The sequence below is a fragment of the Hirundo rustica genome, chromosome 5, assembly GCF_015227805.2.
Source record: "Hirundo rustica isolate bHirRus1 chromosome 5, bHirRus1.pri.v3, whole genome shotgun sequence".
NCBI classification, from domain to species: Eukaryota; Metazoa; Chordata; class Aves; order Passeriformes; family Hirundinidae; genus Hirundo; species Hirundo rustica.
The window spans coordinates 36,214,588-36,240,139 of NC_053454.1; the positions used below are offsets into that span (position 1 = coordinate 36,214,588).

Consider the following 25,552-nt stretch of genomic DNA (forward strand, 5'->3'; position numbering starts at 1 on the left):
AAAGATTACTGTTGACTTCAAACAGATTACAGTCAGGGTGGCCAGAAAAGACCCGAGATAGAAATTAACACTCAATGCACCCAATGGCTCAATTATTCCAAAATCTGAAGAACAGGGTGGAAGACAACTTCTCTCTCATCTCATTTAGTACACTTCATGAGTGGATAAGAGCAGTTCTGAGGTTCAGAAACAAACAAGCAAGTCCCTCCTCTTCCCTCTGCTCCACCCTACACAGACATAGAAAGGAAACATTCATTTTATAATGGCAGTGTTTATTTACATTAGAGAAGATTTACACTAGTTGAAAAGTTGTTTCAACACGAATCCAACAATGAGTGCTTTTGCCCGTCTTCAAAGAAAGGGATGATTATTAAGATTTAATGATGCACCTTCAGAAGACCTTGATGATCACTTGGGAAAAAAGTACCAGGAATCAACTAAAACAAACAAAAAAAAAATACAAGAGTGACATGAGTTCTATACAACTAGTCAAACACTTGAAAAAACAACATTCTGCCCTTTCAGCTACCTTCCCTCCCATCATAATACCGCTGTGTTAGCTCTAATCCCCACCCTGTGAAAAGCATGGCCTCAAAATATCTGTTCATTTTAACAGTTTGGCTGTACCAATCCTGCAACAAGTTACAACACTGTTGTGACTGTCCCTGTAAAACATCACAAATCAGGCAGATTACGTTCAGCTGGCTGCCAGAGGTCTGAGATCTAATACTTTGGTAAATAAATGCTATTTATTGGCATGCCATATAAAGGTAAATGGAATGCTACTTGCTTTCCCATGACATGGGCTACACAGATGTTGCTTCTCAAACAATCTGGCACTTGGCTCACAGCTAAGTTTAACTTAGTATTCCTGTAACTCCCTCCATCTCACAAAGCACATGTCTTCTCCATAGCTCCTGCCAGTAGAAAAGATCTTTTTTAAAGTAGTTAAAACTAGAAACGTAGGATGCATTCTTATTTCTTAAAGAAAAACACATGTTCTGTTAACATGAAAAACAGTCATAACAGTGAAAGGATAAAATTTTGTCTTTAAACTTACACTTGAAAAATAGGTATGGTTATATCAATTTTAGGAAAAGGAGCTGTTTATTTCATTAGTTAGCTACTGTGAGGAATGACAAAAACTAAGGCAAAGAAACCCATCTCCTTCAAAAACCATAAGGGTCCATGAATTTGCCTTGCATAATCAGTAAGAGAAAAATTTTGTCTTTATCTTTTTATGTGGACTACACTTTCACTCAAAAGCAATCTTCTCCCATAAAACATCCAGGAATTTCTGTTCATGTTCTATTTAACAGGAGATAGGCAATACCATATGACAGGATATAACTACTATAGTTTTCATATACACAAAACTGCCTTCTTGCAACAGAATAGTTTTCATGTCAATTTTTAAAACCAGCAATTAAGAGAACTCATATGACATCTGAGAAAAAAGGTACCTTCTGGGGAAACAGAACCTCCATTCTTAAATGCTGGTGCCTAAAAAAGAGGGAAAAAAAATAAGAGAAAAGCCCCAAACCAATATCGCAACATTTACTTAAGGTTTCACAGATAGCACCCACCCAGGTCATATCACCAGAAGATCCCCTCTCCTTCCAGCAAAACCCAAGCTTTATCTCATAAGACAGGGAAAACCAGAGGTCAACATTTATATGCAGGTGCCTACTACTTTTGGGATAACTGCTCAAAAAGCTTGAGATAAGAACTCAGTACTTTCCCACCATGACCAGATCAAAATCTAATCCCACTGAACCAGGAATCTCTTAACTACACAACACTTTCATCTGGAAAATCATTTAAAAACCAAATAAATAAATTTAAAAACAAACCCCAGAATAACAACCCCACCAACCTTTTGTTTCCCAACTGGCCACTGCACAGAAAATTCTACCTTTACTAAATCCCAAATGGAAATGTCCTCACAAAAAGCATGCAGGGAGAAAGGTAGTCAACAAACTTTCCTGCTCAGAGCTGAATTATTCAAAACACATCAACAAATACACAGATTCAAATTTGGTCAGAGATTTTTTTTAAATTATCAGGAAAAGTCAAATTTTTTTCCCTGTAAAACAATGTTTTGCATTTTATCAAAAGAGACATCATCTAGCAAAGCTTTCCTAGTTCACTTTCCAGCATTATAAGGAAAGAATTATGTGATAAGTCTGAGAAACACTGCTCTACAAACTATATATAGATTGTCTTGGAGATTTTCCAACTTGCAAAGCACTCAGCAGCTTCTTCACAGAGCAAGCAATTCTTAAGATTAATATTAAACAAAGGCTTGGCGGTTCTGGTCAGTTTTACAGATAGCAACACTTAAAAGCATGAAATAAACAGTGTATCTTAGCACTAACACATTCATCTACAAAGCTCTATTCCTCCTGGGTTTAGTGCGCAACATACACCACTGACACTGGAGCTGAGACAGATGAAACAACTTTCAGAGGCTAGAGAACACTAGAATTTTTCACTATTTAATGTTAAAATTCATCTAGACTTGTAGTTGCAGGGGTCCAGTGTAATTTTGGGTGGTTTGAATGTTCAGTATGTGCTCTTACATGCACATATTATCTTCTACCTCTTTGGAATTGACTGGTCATGGCAATTCACCTGCTGTGGAATCATTCTTAGTTAACCTCCAACAGAGATGACAGTACACATGCCAACCATTCAGAAACTCACTCAGTGGAGTGGAAATTCCCCAACCCAGACAAGCCATTCTAGTTCCTCATCTGTAAACTAACAAAAGGTCAAATAATTCTATAATTCTGAAAACAACTGGACTACACCCAATCAAAATCTATAGGAAATTCTGATAAGTGCACACTTGATAAGCATTTGGTAAGGATTTGAATGTTTTCCAGTTGGTTCTGTTACAGTTCTCTTGTTCACCATGAAAACTGTTCCACAGCAATAATGAGAGTTGCCTTTTGGCTTTTAGTGTCTTCTTTGGGGTTTGTTTTGTTCTGGGGGGTTTTTTTTGAGAACTCAATATATCTGATTTAAGGCAGTAATCACTCACTCAAAAATGCTGCAACTGAAATCTGATGCTGGAAAAAGAATTGTAGGGAACCAGCTCTCACTGCAGAAATAGCTCAGAAATTTTGCAGTAACGGAAATACATCTCTCAGTGTACTTGCATACTAGATCTCTGTTTCAACTTTCATTATTTTGTTTTTATCCAGGAACTAATAGGTGGATATAAAATAGAAGAAAAAGTGTAAAAAAAAAAACCTCAAAAACAACCCTCTGCAAACACAGGCAGCTTTCATTTGAAATCACCACAGCCATTAAAATTCTGCAGCCAACACTCACGTACTTTCACTTCAGCGTGAAAGAGATGAATGTCTGACAACCAAAGCATGCAGTGTAGTGTACTAGACAAAAAGATACCTGCTTAAAATGTGCAAGTCAACCTCCCTGCTTATATTTAGAGTTCAACTGTCCCTGATTCCTATTTCAAGGCCATTTTACTTCTTTTTAGTTTTTGCAGATTGGCAACTGCATGCAGCATGAACAGTATTTATAACAGAGTATTGCATATTTTCCCCGCCTGGAAAGCACCAAGAGGCAGCACCCTACAAAGACATAATTAAAACACTTAGACTGAACTGAAACAGAATGATGGAAAGGAGTATGTGGAAACATACTTCACAAAAACACTATCACTTAAAAGAATATGAGGCATTAAAAAAAGACAGGAAGTGATACCATTTGATAAGAAGGGAAGCTTTCAAATAAAAAAGACATAGAAGTTTGATACAAGGTATCTATTTTATGAACTGATTTTGCAAACTTCCTCCCCTCCCTGAAAACCAGGGGGAAAAAAAAAGAAGAATTGTTACTGAGAAACAGAGCAAGATATACTGCTGATTTGATTTAATAATTATTTACACTGCATGCCTCAAAGTACAAAGAGCAGAGGATCCAAAAGGAAATACTCCTTTGCTCATCTGTCACCATTCAAAGACATTTGGACTTGAAGTTTTAATTGCATTTAAAGACTCATAAAGTTATTGTAAATTTGAAAGTACAGAGGAGGTAAAAACTTGCTTATAGCTGTGACTGACATGTCTAAAAACATTTCTGAATTACAAAATGAGTTTTTCTTTCATTTAAAATTTACAGTCCCATTAATCAACATTCACAAGTGCAACACAGAGATACTTCTAAAGAAGTGCTGAAAACAAGGTATCTGAATAGGAAAAACATTTGGTTTGACACATCTTTATGACTTAAAACCAACATTTCTTTGCAATTGAGAGTCTTGCTTGTGACAAAACAGCATCCAGGACAACACATTCTCACTAGAAATGCTGTTGGAATGTCAACTGCACAGACAGCAGACGGCGTGTCCTTTGACACCTCTACTTGCATAATTACTGCGACTGTTGAGGCGAAACACTGGGTGCCCAGGCAGCCATGCACACATGCAAAATATCTCATGTGGTCATGAGAACAGGCTCAATCACAGCATCTGTTAGAAAATAAAAAGTAATACTTGGGGGCACATTTCTCCATGTAATTTCTGGTAATCTTGCTTAATTTCTGGCATCCAAACTAGCATATTTTAAAATGGAAAAATTTCTCCTCCACTAACATTTGCACATGAAAGCATCAAACCTGCAGGACATCTTTCTTGCCTGAACAGGAAATCTGCATGTTTTAACTTTATGTTAATTTTCAGAATATGACAGGTATTCTTTAAAAAACATTCAAATAAGCATCCCCTCTCTTAAAGCATTGCATTTAATTATGCAAGTAGACAAACAAAGGATCTTTTAGTGATTAGGGACCACAGTCAGCTAGTCAATGAGTTCTAACACTGGGCGGTAACTCATGGCAACAGGGGAGACAGAGAAGACAGCAGGCTAGATACAAATAGCAGCCCATCTCGATATTCAGGATAAGAAGAAACAGCACTGCAGAAGGAGAAAATACCAAAAAAACCTCCACCAGAACAGAAATGAACCTCCAGAAAGCACAACTGGACCACTGCAAAGAAAGGTTTATATCACAGCACTCACATTTCCCTCACAACCTTTCTGCTCCTCCTTTTACTTAAATTTTTGCTTAAGGAAGGACTATTTAAATTTAGCTGCTTTACTTCAGTTTTGGAGCTCTGAACAGTCTTTTCCAATTTATCACTGAAAGAAAAAAAGGGGTGGGAAAAAAGTAAATATCCTTACTGACTGCACAATCGATCGGGCATCCTCCTCACTGCAACAAAATGGGCTGCCACTCACCAGAACATTTGTGCTGAAAAATAAAATTAAAAACATGCTTTATCCATCAGTGGAAAATAGCTACACACAATTAAGTACTTATGGAAAAAAAAAACACTGTCACCTATAGAGCTCAAAAATGTGTATCTACAAGAAATAAGGAAGCCAAAACCACAAAATAATTCTGGAAGGAACAGGCATGTGGAGGGGTGCTCTTTGTTTCAGTTTGAGGAGGTATCTAGGCTGTGTATTCTGTATTAATGCAAGCAGTGTTCACACTCAGTGCTTCTGGCTGCTAGCTTGGGAGCAGTGCAGAAGGCCACAGCCAAGAAGCTAAATCCCCCCCAAAAAGTCAGCAGAACTAAACTGACAGCTCCTGAGGGAGCTGAGGAACACCTAGATGGCTAGCAGAGATGATGTTAGCATACCACATCTCTTGTGCCTTGCAGGATGGCCAGATTCTGTGGCAGATCATGGGAGTAACTGCAGGTTACTTCAGCAACCTACCTGCAGTATCTAACAAGAAGGAAAAACAGGCCACATAAAGCAGTAGATATCTGTAGTATTTCCAGACAAACTCTGGGATCACATCCTTGGCAGAAATGTTCCCCTATGAATCTGTATACTTTTACACTGAAAATTAGTCGTTACATGAATTTTAAAGGTCCTACAGAATAAACTGCACAAACTTCAATTCCCCAATACAACAGAATGAACAGTGACAAGAGGACCGAGATTCTCCCAAAACAATTCTGAACAAACACTCTGGGGCCATTTCTCAAAAGCTGAAGTAATGAATGTCACATCTATGCAATCAATAAATTTCTGGAACCACTTACCAGTAAATCATCATCATTATACAAGGTGCAATTAGTCAATCATGCTTTATTATCAATTAATTACCAAACCCATGAATATTCCTGTCATTTCAAATTAAAAAAAAAAATCTAGGCAGTTCACAGACAGTTGCAACTTGTTGAACAGCATCAGTATAGCACAATGTGAAGAGCCAAGATATGTGACTGGATACATACCACTTTATAGTACCTCCATCAACTTTCTTATGAAGCAAAGCTTTCCAGTGTTCATGGGTAGATTTAATAATGTCAACGGCAAAATCCTAGTTTACAAGGAAAGTTTTGTAAATTAAAATGTTATTAAGCAAAGAAAAAGCCACAGAACTAGTTTATTAAAACATACTATTTCACGTGTTATTTAAGGCACCGCCTTTGAGGCCTCATTAAATTTCTGGAGAATATAACACCCTTTTGATGTAAAGAAACAAACTTCACTATTTGTCAAATATACTGACAACACATTCAGGACTTTGCTTCAGTCTGCAGCCACAAAACATAAATGCTATGTGAAAGAAATGAAATCAGCACTAGATGCTAAGGAGATCCCTACTGCTGTAGAAAATTGTACCAGGCTCTAAACGGAATCAAGTGTGTGAGCTATGACTCCACCCTTACAGATGCAGAACAGAGTTTGGGTTTCCCCTCTAGAGGCATGATTTGCATTTCCTTCATTAACACCCAATCATATACTTAAGCATTTGCAAGAATGTAACATGACAGCTGCTTAACAGTTTCTGCTTGTTTGAAACAAAAATAATATTGGGTGTGGGGCTAGGATAAAAAAGCTTCCAAAAATTAAAGTAAAATAAGCCCTTGGTGCCCAGATGATGACTGCTAGACTTGCAAAAAGCTGCCAACTGAATATTCACATTTGTTAACAAGTAGTGACTTGGAAAAATGCCACTGGAACATTGTGAACTTCACCAGAGCTGCTGGAGCACAGCCACAGCTGCCTCGCCACATCCTGGGTCTCTAAAAATGCCTGAGAATTATTCAAGTGCTCCAAACCAGCTATCTCAGGGCATTTAGTGCCTCCAGGCTGAACTCCAATGGCCTGACAGGGATACACTGTTCTACTGTCACTCTACAGTGCAGGAAAATCTCTAAGAGCAGTTCCTGGGAGAACAGGGGAGAGATCAAGTTATCAAGCCTTACAACTCCAAAACTGATGGATTTAAAAGGCAGTTTTAGTGCAGAGGACAGTCAGAGCATTTCTTTAACCAGACAAAACATGTAAAGTTGCCTGTGCTGGTTAGAAGGCATTATGTAACTTTGATAGCATCCTGCAAGGCTGAACTGGCTGACACACGGACATCATCCATGAGAAACCTGTGAATCTTTGCCAAGAATAATTTACACAGAGCATGCAATACACAAGCTGCAAAGCAATTTTACTTAAATCACATCCAATTTCTCTGGACAAATCCAAGTATTTCCTTTAATACGGTAAATTACCTGGTCCGATCTCTTTTCGAACACCAGCCATTTTTACTGTAAGTAGTTTAAAAAGCTGCTCTTTTTTTTTTCTTTAAAAAAAAAAAAATTCTCAGCATCCAAGCCAAATGCTTCAAATGTTTTTATAGATTTACCAGAAAAAAGTATGCCTTGAGCAAATACCAAATATGAAAAAATCTGTAACCTATTGTCTTAAACGGCATATCCTTAAAAAAAAAAAAGGTCAGAAACATTTACCAACAGGACTATAAAAACACCTGAAAAGACAAACTGTTCATTACTCTGACACACAGAATGAAAATGCTTTGAAAAACACCTAAAAACCACACAGATGCATGTATAAATCTCATCAGGATTAGGACATTTTTTTCAGACTTTCTTTAATGACCTACGCATTTTCCCTAAACAAAGTGGAAGGCAGCAAACATTATTTAATCCTAGCCCACTAAATTGTGCGTGATTTGTCCCATCAAAATCCTTTTTGTTAAGCCTCCACCTTTACAATTCCAAAAATTCTAGGAATGGATTATAGAGTCCACATGATGGAATGATGCATTTTTAATTTTGCATTATCTTCACCTTGTTTTTAAATTCTCCATTAAAAGCAAAGTGATTTTCTGGTTTACCATCAGGGACTTTATATAATTGGAACCAGTCAACTGTAGCCTCAAGATAACCCGGTTTGTGCTTCTTGACATCATCGATATCTGTAGGTTAAAAAGATTTAAAAAAAAAAAGAAAACAGTAAGGACTAATCATTTTCACTCACAGGTTTCAGAACATTATTTTTTAAAATTTTCTAAAAGAATCTGCAGCAATTTGATTTCACTGAATACTTTCAAAGTCATTAGTACTCCACTTTATTCCATTAGCTGCACATAGTTGCTACCTTATGATTTCATAACCACACTAGGCAGGTAAACCAGTCGTCTCCTGCCCTTCATTAATTAAGGCCCAAAGGTACAATGAATAAAAGAACCATATTTGTGACAGAAGAAAATTCTGTATTTATCTCAGTAGGTAACTCTTGCAATACTTAGATTATTAACTGGGGCAATTTTTTCCTCTGGCAACTGCAGGGGCTATGGGCATTTTTTTGACAATGAAAGAATAGCTATAATACAATTTCAACACAGGGATCTTTAAACCAACATCTCTAAACAAAATACAGGCTTGACTTGTTAACATTATACTAAAAGGCACTCTTTTGCTGACATTAGTTGCAAATTCTTCCCCTTCAAGACATGACAGAGATATTCTAGGAGCTCTAAACACTAACTTGACTGATAACTTTGCAGTATCTGCATATTCACAGTGATAAACAATTCCAGCTCTACAACCCTGATGGACAAAGATGTGGCAGGACATGAAGAGGAATGTATTCCATTTGTGGGACACCCTCATGAGGCAGAGATGAACACTGCCATGGTGTGTACATAGAGATGAAACACCACAATAATTCTGCTTGAAGACTACATTACCATATCAACTATGCAGTTCTTGATCTTACCTGCTGTGCATATCAAACTTTAATGGGCTGTCCTTTGAGACCACCACCACTTCTGTCACATGCAATGGTGTGGTCCTATCAACCCCTTAACAAATTAACTGCCTGGCAACATGTTTACATGGAAAAGCTTTCAACACTTTTCTAATTATTTTGATGTAATTAAGGATTTTGTCTGTCCCAGAAGCCAAATACTATTACTGGTGTAATCTTCTATTTCCTTTCTACAGTCACTTCTGACGGAAATGGGAGCTGACTTTTCACTGCTGTAGTCTACCAACTACTTCATCACCTTACTCTGCTCAGGCCACCTTCCATGGTGGTACTCTCCTCTAGTGTTTTGCCAGTCACTTGCTCACATCTTCCTTCCTTATTCCTTCTTGCCCTCTCTCAATACTGCCTGCTTTTTTCATTATATTCTCCCACAGACATGCCTCACTCAATAACATCTGGTTGGCAGTGATTTCTGCTGAGATACTCTTCTGTCTATCCAGTCCTATAAATCAGAGTTCCTTAGTCCATAAAATTGATACCTAGTAAAGTGCTTTCCATATATAAGTGCCTAAATATCTTAAAATTTCATTGTGAACCTGAACAAAGACATTGAAGTATTTCTGAAGAGAACAATAAGAAAAGAGAAAAGGTCTTGTGCTTTCATTCAATTCTCAGTAGACCACCAAGAGAGATGACATCTAGACTGAACTGGGAGGCCAGACCTATGCAAGAAGACATTCTGAGTGTTAACAGGCATGTCATAGATGCCACTCCCAAATTCCACTGTGTTACCACTACCCAAAGAATAAAACATAAAATCTTGAAGAATCCCATGTAAATTTTTGCTCTGCACACATTTAACAGGGCTACGTGTTTACGGGCTCAGAGTAAAACACATTTTGAACTTGGCTGCTGGCCATCTGTCTGTAGGAGATCAGGGAATTTCACTGGCAGAATCCCAGAAAAAAGCAAGGGCACATAAGGCTGTGCTAGAGGCAGGTCTTCTAGCTGAAATACGTGTTTAAGAGCACAAGAAGGTTTTCACTAGGCTGGGTGGGCAAGACCAACCAAGAAGGAATGATTTAGAAAAGGGTGGGATCTTGGTTGGAGACGGAATGCTTCATTTGGGCACTAATAAAACTGTAGCTCCAATTCAAATCAGTTTCAGGACTCCCATGTACCATCCTGTTCTCTCCAAGCACGAGAACATCCCTACTCCAACTTGAGCTGTTGTCATCTTTTCTTGTGAGGTTTGACCTCACAATATCTAACACTTGTTGAAGAGACAGTATCTCCTCAAGTCTGTAAAGCGTATCAGGCTGCTGCAGCAATTTCCTTGGCTCCCAGCAGTGGACAAACTCCAGACACTACTTAAATTCAAGCATACTTTCTCACATTGCTGCTCCTTTTTTCTGGTTCCCATTCCAGCAAATGTCTCCCCTAACTCTGCTTTCTCCACTCCCCCTACTTGGTTATTTGCCTCTTACATTCATCAAAAAGTGCTTTACAGTCTACTAACTGGCACTTGGTACTTTTTTCCATGTGTTTTCCCTTATTTATAGGTTTTATTTATACTTATTTGAAGGACTCAGATATTAAGATAGTCTTTGGGACAGACTTTCATTATCTTCTTTTGTTAAGAGTTGCTATCCTCATGGATAGAATTATCTCCCTGAATTTCACACTTTCTATCTACTGGAAAATACCTTGCCTAAGTAAAATGACTGAACACAATCACACTACAGCATTCTATGAATGCTGTATAGACTGGTTTTGAGGACTTGAGAAGGGGGGCATTGGTTGCTTTTATTTCCTGGGTTCCTTGCAAGTTATTCTCCTTCATCCCTACCTTCACTTCACCGTTCTTTACTAAAAAGGAGAGCTACTGAACATCGAGTGAAATTTGAAAGCTTGATTAAAAAAAAAAAAACAACACACAAAACTCCAGAACATCTGTATTATAATGGAAGTTGGTGGCAAGCAGAAGAAAAAAGTGCAACAATGCAACAAAACAAACCCCAGGAAAGAATCAATGCTGTTGCTGTGGAGTCAGCATGGAATACAAAATACAAGGAAAACAGCAACTCTTGCATCACTCAACAGCCACCTCTTCAGTTCATTAAAAGTCACCATAGAAAAACTTGAAAGACAATCCTGATGGACATCCACTAAAATCCTGTCTTCCACTAAAATCTAAACAGCCTCTTTGGGATATCAGGAGGGAAATGAGAGAAACCACACTCAGAAAACAGAAAAGTAAGCAAAGAAAGGTAAAAAAAACCACCACAACAAGCAGTACAATAATTTACTACACCAGTATCTACAGAAGATAGCTTCAAATTATTATGATTTTTTAAAAAGCAAACAACTTAGATGTCTTTTCTGCAGTAAACACTGTTAAGACACTTTTTTGACCTTGACTGCTTATCTTCCCTTAGAGCTATGTACTCACAGTGATGTTAAAAGGGGCAGGTTTGGGAGCAGCAAGCATGTACATGGCCCAAAGCAGCTTCTTCTCTGCCAGCAAGCCCTGTTCAAAGTGGCAGAGCAGGTCAGGCTGCTGTAGGTACATTATCAGTAGGTCCCCATGGGGCTCTAAGTGGGAATTTGGCTATACTGCCTGCATACCACCATAGGTCTCGTTTTTCTGGGCACCAAAGTTAAGTGCCAAGGGTTAAAAAGAGACAGCAGGTAAGTGTTGCAGTTCAGTGTCCATGAGGAAAATCCCTAGAGGCTGGCACCAAGAACTGCTGCTAGCTCACTGTCAAAGGAGTGAGCCAACGTAAATGCAGATCCCAATTCTAGCTGGCTTTACAGAAGAGAGCAACAAAAGTACTTGTACAAAACTACCATTTTTAGTACAACAGATGCTGCTTCTTGCAAGCAAAGCTAAAACAACATGTTTGCAGCAAGCTTTCTAAACAAGGTCTGTGGGAAGAGAGGACATATGTTTTTAATAACATCTTATAAACATTTACAGGAAGCAGCAGCTAAATTCCATATAAAGGCATTTGGTATACTTTGTGCAGGGAGTAGAAGGGGAGCCATGGTACAGCTAATGAATTTCTTTATACTGAGTGCTTACACAAATCCACAACAAAAATTTTCTGGGCCTCTGCTGACTGTGAATAAATACACTTGTTTGCAAAGGTCTGTAACAAGTTATGGTACAAAATACATAATTTGCCTTAGCTTTGCCATGTAGGGTTTGATCACTAAACCCTATCTTGAGATGCATATTGTAAAAGCAGCATGGCAACACAGCACAATTAACTACACCAGTGTCAGCAAATGGCAGCACAATAAAGCCAGCAGACATCACCAACTGCTGTTGAATAGATCCTTGGCATCCTTCCAGTGAACAATGGCAGCAAAAATGGCTGCTAAGATTCCAGGCCAGTAAATCACCTACAAAATGCCATCCAGCATACATGATTAGTCCAATTTGATGAAGGAGGGCAAGATGACCTTCTGAAAGTCAGACTTCATAAGCTGCTTCAAACAATTCCTGCATCCACTGCCAGTGATTTTTAAAACCTCGTCCAACATGAAGATGTCACATACATTTAGGCCAAATCACAGCACAAAAGTATCACTCATACTTTCTGACCCCAAACTAGTAAAGCACATCAGATATACAAATGAACTCTAATATATTAAATTCAATCCAAACTACGAGATAAGCTGACAAGCAACTTTTCTATTCCAATAATTTAGTTCTCTTCCTGCCTATTTTACAAACAAAAACAACAAAACAAAATAAAGACAGCAATCAGGCTAACACTAAACACCAAAATTCAGTGTTTCAGTCTGCAAGGAGCTTTTAGGTCCTTTCTCCAAGTTGCTTGGTCTAAAGTTGCTCCACTGGTCCACTAATGGCCATCTGCCTAGCGACTGCCTGAGCAGAAACACAACAGTCACAAAGACAGAGCTTACTGAAATAGATAAATCGGGTGTCTAGTTGTAGTATAAAAGAAACTTTCTCACACAGATGTCTGCATCTGACAAACAGCTTGTATTTGGTGAGAGACTGTCCCCATGCTCATCATAATTAAGTGCTATTGTTTCAGATTACCTTATAAAGTCAGTCCAAAAAGTCCCTGCTACTCCTACTGATGACACATTTCCCACTTAAACAAGTGCTAAGCATTGCCTATCATTCCTGGGTATTGTCACTGTAAACAAGAGTTTCTCACTGCTCAGTGTGAAAGAGAGAGTTCTAGGCAGGGTTTCCAATTTAAACCAGTATTTATCAATAAATGCCTGCAGGACACAGTTCAGTGGAGTGCTACGAATAAACAATGAGAAGCACTCAGAAGTTGTGACTTCTCAGTTCCGAGTTCTGTGAAGCCTCAGAAAAATCAACTGCACTTATGAGAACGATCACAATCCCGGAAGGAGAATATCCCAGGTACCTGGGGTGTGCTTAAAGAGGCAAGAGGAGTTAACACATGGTGCGGGCTCAGGACGGGGTTTGCAAGTAATCACCGCTCTGGTGTCTTGGAATTATCTTTTCCAAATGTTCACTGGGGGCTCTGCACATACTGAGCTGAAAGCAAAACGTGATGATTCTCAGTGCAGTTGGAAACGTTTAACAAATGATACAGAAATGACTGGACAGGATTAGAAGGCAACACTCAGCCTCATCTTCCCCAGGAGGCCACCTCCGTAACACAGCAGCACATCAATTACAGAGGGAGAGACTGGTTTTATCCATAGCTGCCATCCTTTTATGCTGAAATAATTAACAACTTTGGGAAGGGGGAAAAACAAGTATAAAAGGACATATTGTACTGCCTGCTCTGACAGATTTGTTTGTTTTCAGACTGAAGAATGATTGCTGTTAAACACTGCAAGCCAGTCATGTTCTCTGAAAGCAGATGGGGGCTTTTTTTCCTCCCCCTTTACTTTCTTTTGTAAATCTTGGGCTGCAACTCCAATCCCAAAGGGAAATCATATTAAACTGGATAAATATTTCTACACTTCTCTGAATCTCAGGACAGTTCTCGAAGTTTTGCACATATTCCCTGATAAGAAAGGATGCACGCAGGAACCAATTACAGGCAATGGTTTGCCCATTTCTCCCCCTTTTTTTCTTCTTTTATTAAGACTAAAGCTCTTACTCCTCCCCTCCCAAATAAACTAAAGCTGCTATAGAGCTGATATAAATCAGTCTTTGCTTTGGGGGAAAAAAAACAAAACCAAAACCAACCAAAAAACTAGACAAAGCTTTCAAATACAGACAGTTAACCCCAATTAATAAATAATATTGGAATAAACAGCCACAGTTGTGCCTCTGCTTTAGTGAGCTCCTTCTAAATTCTCTCACCCACTTTTCTGACTACATTCTCTCAGAAATTGCTAGGGAGAAAAGGTAAGTCTTTAAGCAGAACAGTTTCTAGAAATGAAGTGCTATTCACCTTTCTTTTAACTACTGACACTTATATTGCATTTTACTGCACATTACAGAGTGGTTTAAATTGATACTGACATTAACAGCAAACTATTACTTACTCTTTCCTTAAGCTGAACTTCTTAATCTCTAACTGTCAAAGTAGTTAAAGAGTCATAAACACTATGCAGTAATTCATCTGCCCAATGATTTTAATCAGCATCAACCCAAGAGTTTCCTTTTCCTTATCTCCTCTTCTCCCCTTCTTTCCCCACAAGTCAAGTATTCTCCATGTGAAAGTAACCTGCAAGAAAACTGAGAATGAAGGGCTTGTCCAGTGACATTCAGAAAGCATGAAAAAACCTCAATAGCTTAGAAACACACTTCCTTAAAAAGCTACTGGATTGTTCTTTTCCTACAGAAAGGCCCCTCTGCACCTTGGTGCTCCCTTACCAACAAAGAGCAGGCTCTCATTGTACATACCTGATGGTACATATGGTTTTTGGTCTTCTAACAATCACTTTTAACCAAACCTTCTCAATTCTTATGATTCCCAGTAATATTCCATTTGAGGAAGCAAACCTCCATTTATCCAGAGAAAAACTGCATTTTACTTGTGTTGTAAAAACTAAACTTCCTGCAGTTTTAACACATCTACAATCAGCATAATACCTCATGTGCTATTCACATGGACACACTTCAGTATTCAAGTTTCATTTGGATACTGGAAGGATGATCACAAGGAGGACAAGTCTGAGCAGGATACCTCCTGCTGCATAGCTAGTCATCATCAAGGCTGATTAGGGTGAGCTGCACTAGCAGCTTACTTCACAAATTTTCAAGCTAAAAGGTGAAACCTAATTACTCATACTAAGCACCAAACTCTGGAAACAATCCTCTTAAAAGTGGCAAGACAATGGAAATATGCAGCCTTTTCAGAATGCAACACAACAGCTGCAACTATAAAAGGAACAAACAGTTTCAAAAAGACAATAGTGTACTATATCATATAAGTGGGTAAACAAGCAATATTACACAGGAGGTAAGACTCTAATTATTTGAGGTCACTTCCTAAGGCAGTTGTGTTTCAGAAGTCATAAGACTTTCTGCATGACATGTCCTCTTGAAAATCCAAGCAAACCATTTTAATGGTTTAGTGTGAAAGCACCTATACCCTCCTTGAAGGCAGCACCTGACCTAAACAACAACAAAAAAAGAAAAGTCATGCCTTTCCACTGTCTGCCCTTTCTTATCCTGGGTGGGCTAAACTCAGGTACCATTCTGCTGTGCAAGTTTCTGACATAACTGCATTAAGAAAGATAAAGATACTTGCCATGGATTTTCTGAGCTTCTGGGTCATCTGCACTGATGGCAATTATCTTCCAATCTGTCTCTCCTTCATCAACAAGAGCTAAAACACCCAAGACCTTCACCTGAACAATCTCACCAGAAGAACGAATCTGAAACATAACATAATGCCACAAACATTTGGAAAACAACATATATATTTCTCTTTTACCTTAAAAAAGAAAATAGTTTTACATTTTTGACCAGCAGGCAGTAACAGAATTGCAAGATAGATCTGCAAACCCAATACATATCTCTTTAGTATTTCTAGCCTTTCTCCCACCATTACTACTCTCCAATCCTCAAATTCTCCAGTCAGCATTTAAGTAGACAAGTAACTGATATTTTTTTCCTTCCCTTTTACCCTAGTTCCCCCACACTTCCTTGGTCTCCCCTCCAAGCTGCAAATCAGACGTGTCTCATACTCATTTTTAACTTCTTCCTGTCCCTTGACTCTCTGCTTTCTAAACTAAGGGTCATAATTTCTGTCTTGCTATTCCTTCCTCTGGACTCCAATATACACATATAAAAACACCGAACTCTCCCAGAAATACCAGCACAACAATTTTTGCATTTTCTTTGAGACCTTCTCCCTACCAGCTAACATTTCCTCTTTAACTCTTTCTGGATCCCTTGAAATTAATTTTTAGGTTTCTTAAAAGCCACATAAAGCCACTTTCACTGAGGTCACCAATTAAATTTCCCCTTACCGAAATATCCTAAGAGATCCCTCCTTCAAACTCATCCATTTCATAATCCTATTTTTGATACACAGCATTGCTCCATTCTTTGCTGCCTCTAGATATGTAGAATTTTCTTCCAGAGAGCTAAACCTTTCCTTTATACCTACTAATGGTGTTTGCTGCACCTCTTCTTTTCATCCATCCACTCTATGACACATAACTCTGCAACACAGCAGCAGGTTCCTGTCTTCTCTAGAAAAGAGGATCTACTTCAGTTTGCACCCATGAGTAAACTCAAACCCACCTCCTTTATGGGCTTGACTTTGTAACTTTAATGCACATGACGGTGTCTTATTTCCTCATCTTTCAGCAATCTATTCCTATCTCCAATACTGCTAACAGGGAAAAAAATAAATAAATCTTTTCCTTTCCCAAAAATCCTAACCCTCACCTCCTTCACCCAAAACTTAATGTTCAGCCACACAACTTCAAGATGCTGTTCTTTTATTTTCCCTGTTCACCAGTACAAAGACTTAAGCAAATCCTGCTTTCCCTCCTCCTTTTTAAAAATCCACCATTTCCTTACCTATTGTCTCCTCAGATCCTCTATTGATACTTTTGTCAGTCCATAACATTATTAACACATCTTTTCTTGTTTTCCATCTGACCTTCCCTTTCAAAAGTTGGTACCAAATTATTAAGTTAACCTTGATAAATTAACTCAATCCTGATAAATACAAACCTTTGAACCTATTTCACAAACGTCAATGGGATCATTATCCCCACAACATCCTGTAATGTTATCCGTATGGTTTGGATCTTCCCAGGTCTGCCAGGGGAAAAAGAACTATCAGTTACCAGCTGAACTGCAATTACAACTCATCGTACCACTAAATTACAAAGATTAGCAAAAGCAACAATAAAAACATCAGCTTTCTGAGAACAAATTTGCTCAATGGGAGAAGAAAAAATAAACAGTCAGTGGACTGACACCGAGTAATTCACACTCAGGACCAGTGACATGAGGATTACTGAGGACATACTTTCCTGCCTCAATGACTCAATAGATACACTTTACCCAATTGCAGTGATTAAAGCATCAGAGGACCCTAAATACGGATTTTTTCTAGTTACTAGTGATAGTGGGAACAAGCTAGGATATCTTACAATTACATTTTTGTTATCCTTGTTAAATACCATGATATTAAAGTAAGTTGCTTTCTAAAACGTCTAAGCTTTGAGCTAACCACACTCATATGCACATATTTGTCGGCACCCAATAAGCTTTCTAAAAGAATTTAGGTTTAGGTATGAAGTATTTCTGGGTATTTTGAGACATGTACATCCCAAAGGACAGCTAAGAGTTTAAGAACAAAGAGGCACATTTAAACCCCAGCTCTGAGCACTGCACAAGCAAGGAACCCTAGCCAAGTTAGTATAACTTAATCACTGCACAAGTACTTGTTTTTACTTTTACTGGCGAGTTATAAATAACTCATTCTACAGCTGAGAAGCTTTTCTGTTGAGAATTGTAAGTCAAATTAAGTGTTATTGAAAAGATTATAGAAAACTTTCTTTTCCAAGGAGCTATACTTCTGCTGACCATGATCATAATTCCACCTTAAACTTGCTCTTGAGAACTTGACTAATACTGGAAGCCAAAATGGTGAAAAGAATATGCTTAGGTATTTAGGTAGCAGAATCATTACCAAAAAACTGCTGAAGTGGAATCAAAAGAGAATTTAAACTTCTAATTTATTTTTCCAGTACTTCTCACAGAATCAGCTAGGTTGGAAAAGACCTTAGAGATCATCAAGTCCAACATATGACCTAACACCACCTCATCAACTAAACCATGGCACTGAGTGCCATGCCCAGTCTTTTTTTAGAGGACACTGTCTCCAGGGACAGTGACTCCACCATCTCCCTGGGCAGCCCCTTCCAATACCCAGCCTTCTGCAAAAGTGTTTTTTCTAATGTCTAGCCTAAACTTCTCCTGGCACAGGTTAAGACTGTCCTCTCATCCTTCCGAAGTGCTTTTTATTTAGGGCTGTGTTATACCAGTACTGTTCTGCCCAGTCACACCTCTTCACCTCTAGGTTAGAAGGAAGGAATAGTATTGTCCTCCGGACTGCACACCAACTTCTGCTAGCAAATAGTCTGATAAGTAAAGTCTGATAAGTAAAAAATAAAAATGGCAATTACGTTCAGCCCACGCCAGGCAACAAGGCATGCCAAATACCTCTCGTAAGGAAAGTATTCTAAGTCCAAAACAATGCACTTTGTGCAGGAAAAGAGTCACATTTTCAAATAATTCTCACTTTACACTAAGGAACATATGAATTTCAAAAGATTAAATGGGACTGCTGGTTTCTAACTATATCTACTTGGAAACTTCGTCTACTGACACTGCTGACTGGACAAGAACTTCACTGCTGTATTTGAGCATCTCCTCTCCAGGGATCAAACATGTAAGCAGATTTCTGAGACTCAGCTATCAATGCTTATACAGTTAAGTGCAAAGAAAATAAACTACTCTTTTTAAGCTCCATCATGTTCCTCAGTACTAACTGAAGTCTAATGTGTTATTCACAGAAATGAAAGAGTTTTAAACTTTTCATTATAATCAAAATTTCAGCCATTAGTTGGGCTTTTTCAAGGCTCAAATTTTGAATGTGTCATGATCAGTAAAGTCTCACAGTTCAGAGGAAAGTTAAGGAAGGCAGTTGAGGTTTAATCTAAAAAAAGAACAGCCCTTGCATTCCTTTTTGTTAAAGATATTAAGAAATCCCAATTAAAATTTAAGCTGCAGTACATGAAAATCCTAAATAAGTTTTAAATAAATGCCCTTGTTTAAGCAGAAAAGGCCTGCTTGACAAAGTATTCTTGAATGGCAGATCATGACAGTTTAATTCTGTCACTACAGTACAGAGACACAGACTAAAGATTTTATATTTTTTGATCATTTAACTCCTTCCTGAAAACACAGCTCATATTTACTCCCACACCCAAATTCTGGTCAAAATTTATGGACACAATAAAGTTCAACATAAAAAAATCCTAATTTACAAATGTATCAAAGAGAATCACCCCTCTTGCAGCTGATTTGCATTCAGGCAGTATCCATGATTTACAAGGCAATTTACACTGAAGACAGAAAACTTTCACCATTACAACAAAAATGTTACCTGTGGGAGGGCACCATAATTCCATATATAACCCTTGTGAGGAAAGATATTTGCCACATATCGAAGCTTGCCTTTCTTTATATCATGTTTAATGGGATTCAACGGCTCCTCAGTGGCAATCTAAGCAGATCGTGAAAAAGGGCAGGGGGGTGGGGAGAGAGAGAGAGAGAGAGAGAGAAGGAGAATGTTAAAATGGGAAGCAATTCATTCCATACCCAACCAGTGAGAAAGATCCATCTAGCAGCACATGCTTGTGGTTTGAGGATTATTAAAAGTATGATAGCCTCACTCTGAATCTCAAGGGTCATATTCAAAAAGCAGCTTATTAAGGTTATTAAATAATGCTGTAAAGTATGCAAGAAAAAAAATGAATCTAGAAGAGAAAGTAATAAATTTCTATGGAGACTGTCATGGGCAAACATAAAAAGGAAAGGAACTTAAGTCAGAAGCTCTTGCACTTTATACTATAAGTTCAACAGACATGCAAATGGTGGCACATCTTCCAACAACAGGGGCTTTGACAGCCACAGAGGAAATACTTCATGTTCTTGCCCTCTGCTCCTTGCTCTCCAACTGCAAACACCCCTTCTTTCCATCACCTCTCAGCAAACAAATGCTTTTTCAAAAGCCCAAGTTCCTCATAGTCACTAAATGCCAACTTAATGCAGATTTGGAACAAGTTAAGCTACCATTTGAAGAGGGCATTTTTATTCCTAAAGAAGCACTGACAGAAGAGCTGAACTACAGCAGAACAGTAACATCCTCCCCCAAAGCCCATACACAAACCACACACATATAGCCAATGCCTGAATTACCCACCACAGCCAATTCACACTGTAACCACTCTTTGACACTCCTCACCACAGTCCAACCCATGTTAGCTTGGCTCTTGCTTACAAACACTCATCTGAGGTGCAAAACATTTGTTACAGGCTCAAGTGATTACACTCAAATGGTGCATAGCTTCCCTGCATAAGCACGCAGCCCTCAGTCCATGTTCATTTTATATCCCTGTCCTTTATCCGCAGCACCATCACCAAAGCCATTCCCAAAGAAATTCCACCTTTTCAAACCACACCAACCTGTCAATAGTACGAACTCATTCCAAAAGTAGACCTTCCCCAAGAACCAGGATGAACGTTCACACAGTTCTAGCTTCACACTGGATTCTACCTGCTTCTGGTCATAGCCTAACAGTAAAGAGCTCAAATATGTCACCTGGGAGGGACACTGGCAGAAGTGCAGCTCAGCAATGCGTTTTGTTCATGGAAACTGGGACAAAGAGAAGTAACTGAGAGCAGCAAGGGAAGAACAGAAATATAACAAGGTGATGAGCAGAAGATCTATTGCAGGAAGTGTGACAGTGGGTTATACTCATCCTAATGCAAGGCTTTACGTCCTCCGGTCTCCATTGCACGTGAGGAGAGATCAGCGGACAAAATCTGGTAATAGCAGATATTAGCAGCATACCATGGTCTGGGACAGAAGGACCGCCAGGATGATTGATGCAGCAAATTTTAAGGATATTAAAAGTTAAATATTAGGGAACTACATCTAGTCTCCTCCATCAAACCCAAAGAGTCTAAAATCAATGATTTCTAAACCTAACAGGACAACCTTTTCTATCCTTGACATAATGTGCTGAAAGAAGCAGAGGGAGAGCAACCTGAGCTTTAGGCAGAGTTCAAGTAGCATTGTCAAAGGGATCCTCTGCAAAAGAGAACTCAGCTGCCACAATAAATCATGAGCTTAAAATAAAGGGTAAACAATCTGAGGTAACTCCGCTTGAAGAGTAACAGCTGTGATGGCAAACACAGTTCTAGCATCAGGGAAAGGAAAAAAAATTCCCAAATAACAGGCTAAGGAGGTTCTTTGGTATTATTTTCAATAATTAAAAGTTAACAGCTCAACCACAAACTTCCTTAAAAGAATCTGGGGAGCATCCCTGAAATTAATACCAATGTTCAGGAAGACAGGACATATCCTGGTGAGATCTGTTGTTTCACAAACACTACAGATGATTTTACTATTTTTAAAATATCTCCCTGCAGGAATTCATACTTTCAATCAGTGAAGTCCCCAATTTTTTTTTTTTTTTGGTCATAAGGAAGTGCTCTTTTAGTTGCAACTCCATTTGTTGGGATTTGGCCTAGCACACTATACACTGGAAATGATGAATTAAATCATCTGAGTGGAATGCTCCATAAGCAAGCAAGGGTCAGTCTAAACACTGGAAAACATCCTAAAAGTCAGTAGTCCAGCACTCCACTGCAGATATGCTGCACTCTGCAGTCAGACGGTTGTCAAGAAGCAGTGCCCACCTGCTTCTCCTGTTTCTACCAAGACAACAATTAGAAGCTCAACACTTTTTATAACCACAAGGAAGGCGTATGCACCACTTCAAACTAATTTTTTAACAGAACATTTTAATGTGCAAAGAGCAATCTGAACTGTGATTAAACGCTGCTTACTAGAAGCCACTGCACTGTCGTAACTTCCACAAATACCTACATAATTAAGGTATTTTTCTTAATTACCTCCATTTTTGCATTACTCCAACGAGGCACTTCTACAATCATATTAAACAGGACCTAAAATAAAAAAATAGTGACAGAACTGAAAATAAATTCCACTTGGCAATTAATATTTTACAGTAACACAAATTCTCTCCTGTGCATTCAGCAGCAACATACATAATTTCTGTGTTATAGACACTTTTATTTGTACAGTTTCTTTAGTTCAACCTCCATGGCTCATCCTTTCCCCCCCCACCCCTTTAAGAATATGGACAACAGCAAGCAATGGAAATATACCTGATGGTTTTTGTTCCCATGTCAGTATTACCCCTTCACAAAATATTCAGAATGTCCATGGAATGGTTTGCCACGAGGCAGTGGTTCAGTCTACTAGTCAAAGAGGATTGAATGTTTCTACAGGACAGAGTTAGCTTCCCTTAAGCAGTGGAAAGGACACTGCTTTGGTTTTTTTCTCCCCAAGGATTTATTCTTTCATGCCCTCCTCTTTTGCCTTACTATTTTTTCAAAACTCATGCAAATGACACTTCTGATTCTCAGTCAAATCTGTTTCAAGTGAGCCAATACTAATACGAAAGTGATGGCAGGGGAAGGACATGGACACAGACACCTCCCATTTGCGTTAGCCTTCTTCCTAACAGAAACAAAGTGAAAGTCTTTTAAGAAGGTGATGCAGGAGGAAAAGACCCAATAAACATGTAACGTTTCATGTTTTTAGAAGAAAAATAAGTAGTACACCTTCTCACTGAGGAGGCTAAAGCAAGATTTTCCAAAGAGAAAAATTCTGCGTAACTGCCATAAGATTTTTTTCTTATGAAGCTAAGTTCAGCACTACCAAGGAATAGAGTATTATTGAATTGGGGAACTAGAACAAACCATCAAGCAAGGTCTACAACCTGTTTTAGACTACTACAATAACCCCAAAATATCACATTGCCTGGGACATCTTTTCACAGCCAAGGAAAACTCACATTGGTATTAGCAATTGCAATGGGTCAGGAAAGACAAAATAAGATTTGCAGAAATTCATTAAGAAAATAAAGTTGAACCAAGTGAAGACTTGCACTGACTCTTTAACTACACCACAATTAAGGTTCCACCAAACCCTTAAATACTTTTATTTTTGCTCCTTGCTCTCTGCAGCTGCAACAAACAAATAGCATTACCAGGGTCAATGTCACAGTCCGACTAAAGTAATTCCAGTGGTTCTGTGATCATCTCCTCCCAAACAAATCCATAATGTGGAAAGCAAGAAAGCAAAAGAAAATCCCAACTGTCACTCAGCATCTCTACAATAAGATCACAATATATGCACAATACTGGCAGCCAATTCCCAATAAATTTAAACTATATCTGCCATCCATAAGTACTGTTCCCATACTGCAATCAGCGGTATGGCACTTCTCCTCATGACCAAATGAAAAAAAAATTTAAAAAAAAAAAAAAAGAAAAGAGAGAGAGAAAGGAGAAAGGCTTCAGACAAGTCTCTGTTTCATAAAATACACCTTATGTATGTAACAACAGTTGAGATAAAAGTAAAGAGGGTTCAAAAATGTCAACACCGAGCAAGCAGACAGAACAAAGCTACATACACGCTTGAGCAGGTAAGAGAAGGGCTGTAAGAGAGCCAAGTAAAGTCGGCACATCCATCTGGGAAAGACTTGGGAAAGAGAAATGCACAGTATGAAAGCCTGTGCTGACAAGAAATTCTTCGGGAACTGCCAAGCAGGGTCAAATAATTGTTTTAACTAGTAGCTACAGGCAGAAAACTTACAAACTACTAGAATTATACAGGATGTCTTCCCCTCCACTCCAATCCTGTATTTTTGTTGTTTAGATGCTTTCTGGACCATGTAAAATGCAAAGGCTTAAGCAGCCTCTATGCTTGGTTTTGAGCTTTTAATTAGTCAACAGTTAATCTGGTCTAAAACAGGTCTTCACCAAATCAACTGTCAGGGCTGGACTACACTGGACTAAAATTAATGCCATGCTGCTCTTGTAAACATCATAAAACCACTTGGATTCAACTCAGCTTGAAGACCAGACCCTCATAATTTGTGGTATCAGTCAAACGTGAATTGTCAAGAGTCTTAATTGTGACAGCCTGACAGATTAATTTGTATGCAAAAAAAAAAAAATCCCCAAAAGTACCCTCTCTAATGCTAAGCTGCCACAAGCATTTACAAAAGATTAATGACTTCAGTGTTTACATTTAAAAATAAAAAGTTTTATTCATAAGGCAATCAAATTTTCACAGTGGTGAGACTAGATTCACTGATACGGAAAGGAGAGCACATACTAGATATTTTGACAGATTGAAAGAAAACTAGACCACCTAGTTTTTTAGGATTCTTTTTTCCTTCTCTTTCCTATCCTGTTTTCCTCCTTGACTAAGTATCATACAGGAATGTTCCCATAACTCTTTTCTTCCCAGATCAAGCACTTATTCTTTCTAACCACTTGAAGGTTGTCCCTATCCCCTGAAACTGTCCCACCATCAGCTGAAAACAGAAATGTAAGTGTCGGACACCACCTGTCTTCACAGATTACCATCTGCATGTATCATTCCGTGGTTAGTTTTGGCTGGTGAATGCATCTGGTAATTGATATTTTTATCTAAGATCAGTAAAATAAAAAAATTCCACCTCACCAACCCCCTAAGTAAGCACTTCTACCCCCTCAAGCAATGGCAAGACTGTTTCAACAGCCCATTTGACACACCTTCAAATCACAGAAAAAAGATCTGTGATTAAACAAACTATTGCTTGCAAAGTTTACCATTTAACTGCCTTAGTATAACAGCAGCCAACTGGCCTGCCTGTGAGATCACTGCAGCCCAGATTTAACCCAGCTCTGCAAGTGCCTCATGTAGAAGGGACTCCACTTTGTGAGCAGCAACTCCGCAACAGGCCAGGAGGAGTTCCTCTAGGCAGCCTCCTGTCAACTCTGCTGGCTGACTGTTTCCTCAGGACAGTATTCTTGGATCATGCAAGAAAAGAGGAGGAAACAGTGTCCTAGATTCAGAAAAGGGACAGAATCCATTTGCTAGGGAACGGGAGCTGAAGAGCCCAGAGAGACGCTCAGCCAAGGGTGTTGCATAGCTTATTTGACTTTGGGTCAATGTGAACACAAGACAGATATTTGTATTTAAACTCTGTTATACCTTGAAGAGCTGCTGGGGGCAGGGGAGGCGTGGAATCTACTTGCTCAACACAGGGAAGTCAGAAGTACATTTCCTAATTCCTACAACTGCTTAAGAAAATCAGCAGAAATTGCATCAGTAGGGACAACCAGTATGTCTAAATGATACCCTTCATTTCCTAAGAACTACGCCCTAAGTAGATTA

At 38.7% G+C, this 25,552-nt stretch overlaps 1 protein-coding gene across 1 annotated transcript in view; it reads right to left on the bottom strand.

Moving 5' to 3' along the window:
- Positions 1-251: 251 nt before the first annotated feature.
- Positions 252-25,552, bottom strand: part of PPA2 (inorganic pyrophosphatase 2) — a 33,958-nt gene continuing 8,657 nt past the window's right edge. Inside the window, exons 4-12 of the mRNA XM_040064305.2 lie at positions 22,210-22,263; positions 19,673-19,792; positions 17,227-17,313; positions 15,788-15,914; positions 8,141-8,268; positions 6,284-6,369; positions 5,214-5,283; positions 1,464-1,503; positions 252-437 (exon numbers count right to left, since the gene is read on the bottom strand). Coding sequence (XP_039920239.1) covers positions 409-437; positions 1,464-1,503; positions 5,214-5,283; positions 6,284-6,369; positions 8,141-8,268; positions 15,788-15,914; positions 17,227-17,313; positions 19,673-19,792; positions 22,210-22,263 — 741 coding nt within the window. The 3' untranslated portion in view covers positions 252-408. The remainder of the gene's footprint in view (positions 438-1,463; positions 1,504-5,213; positions 5,284-6,283; positions 6,370-8,140; positions 8,269-15,787; positions 15,915-17,226; positions 17,314-19,672; positions 19,793-22,209; positions 22,264-25,552) is intronic.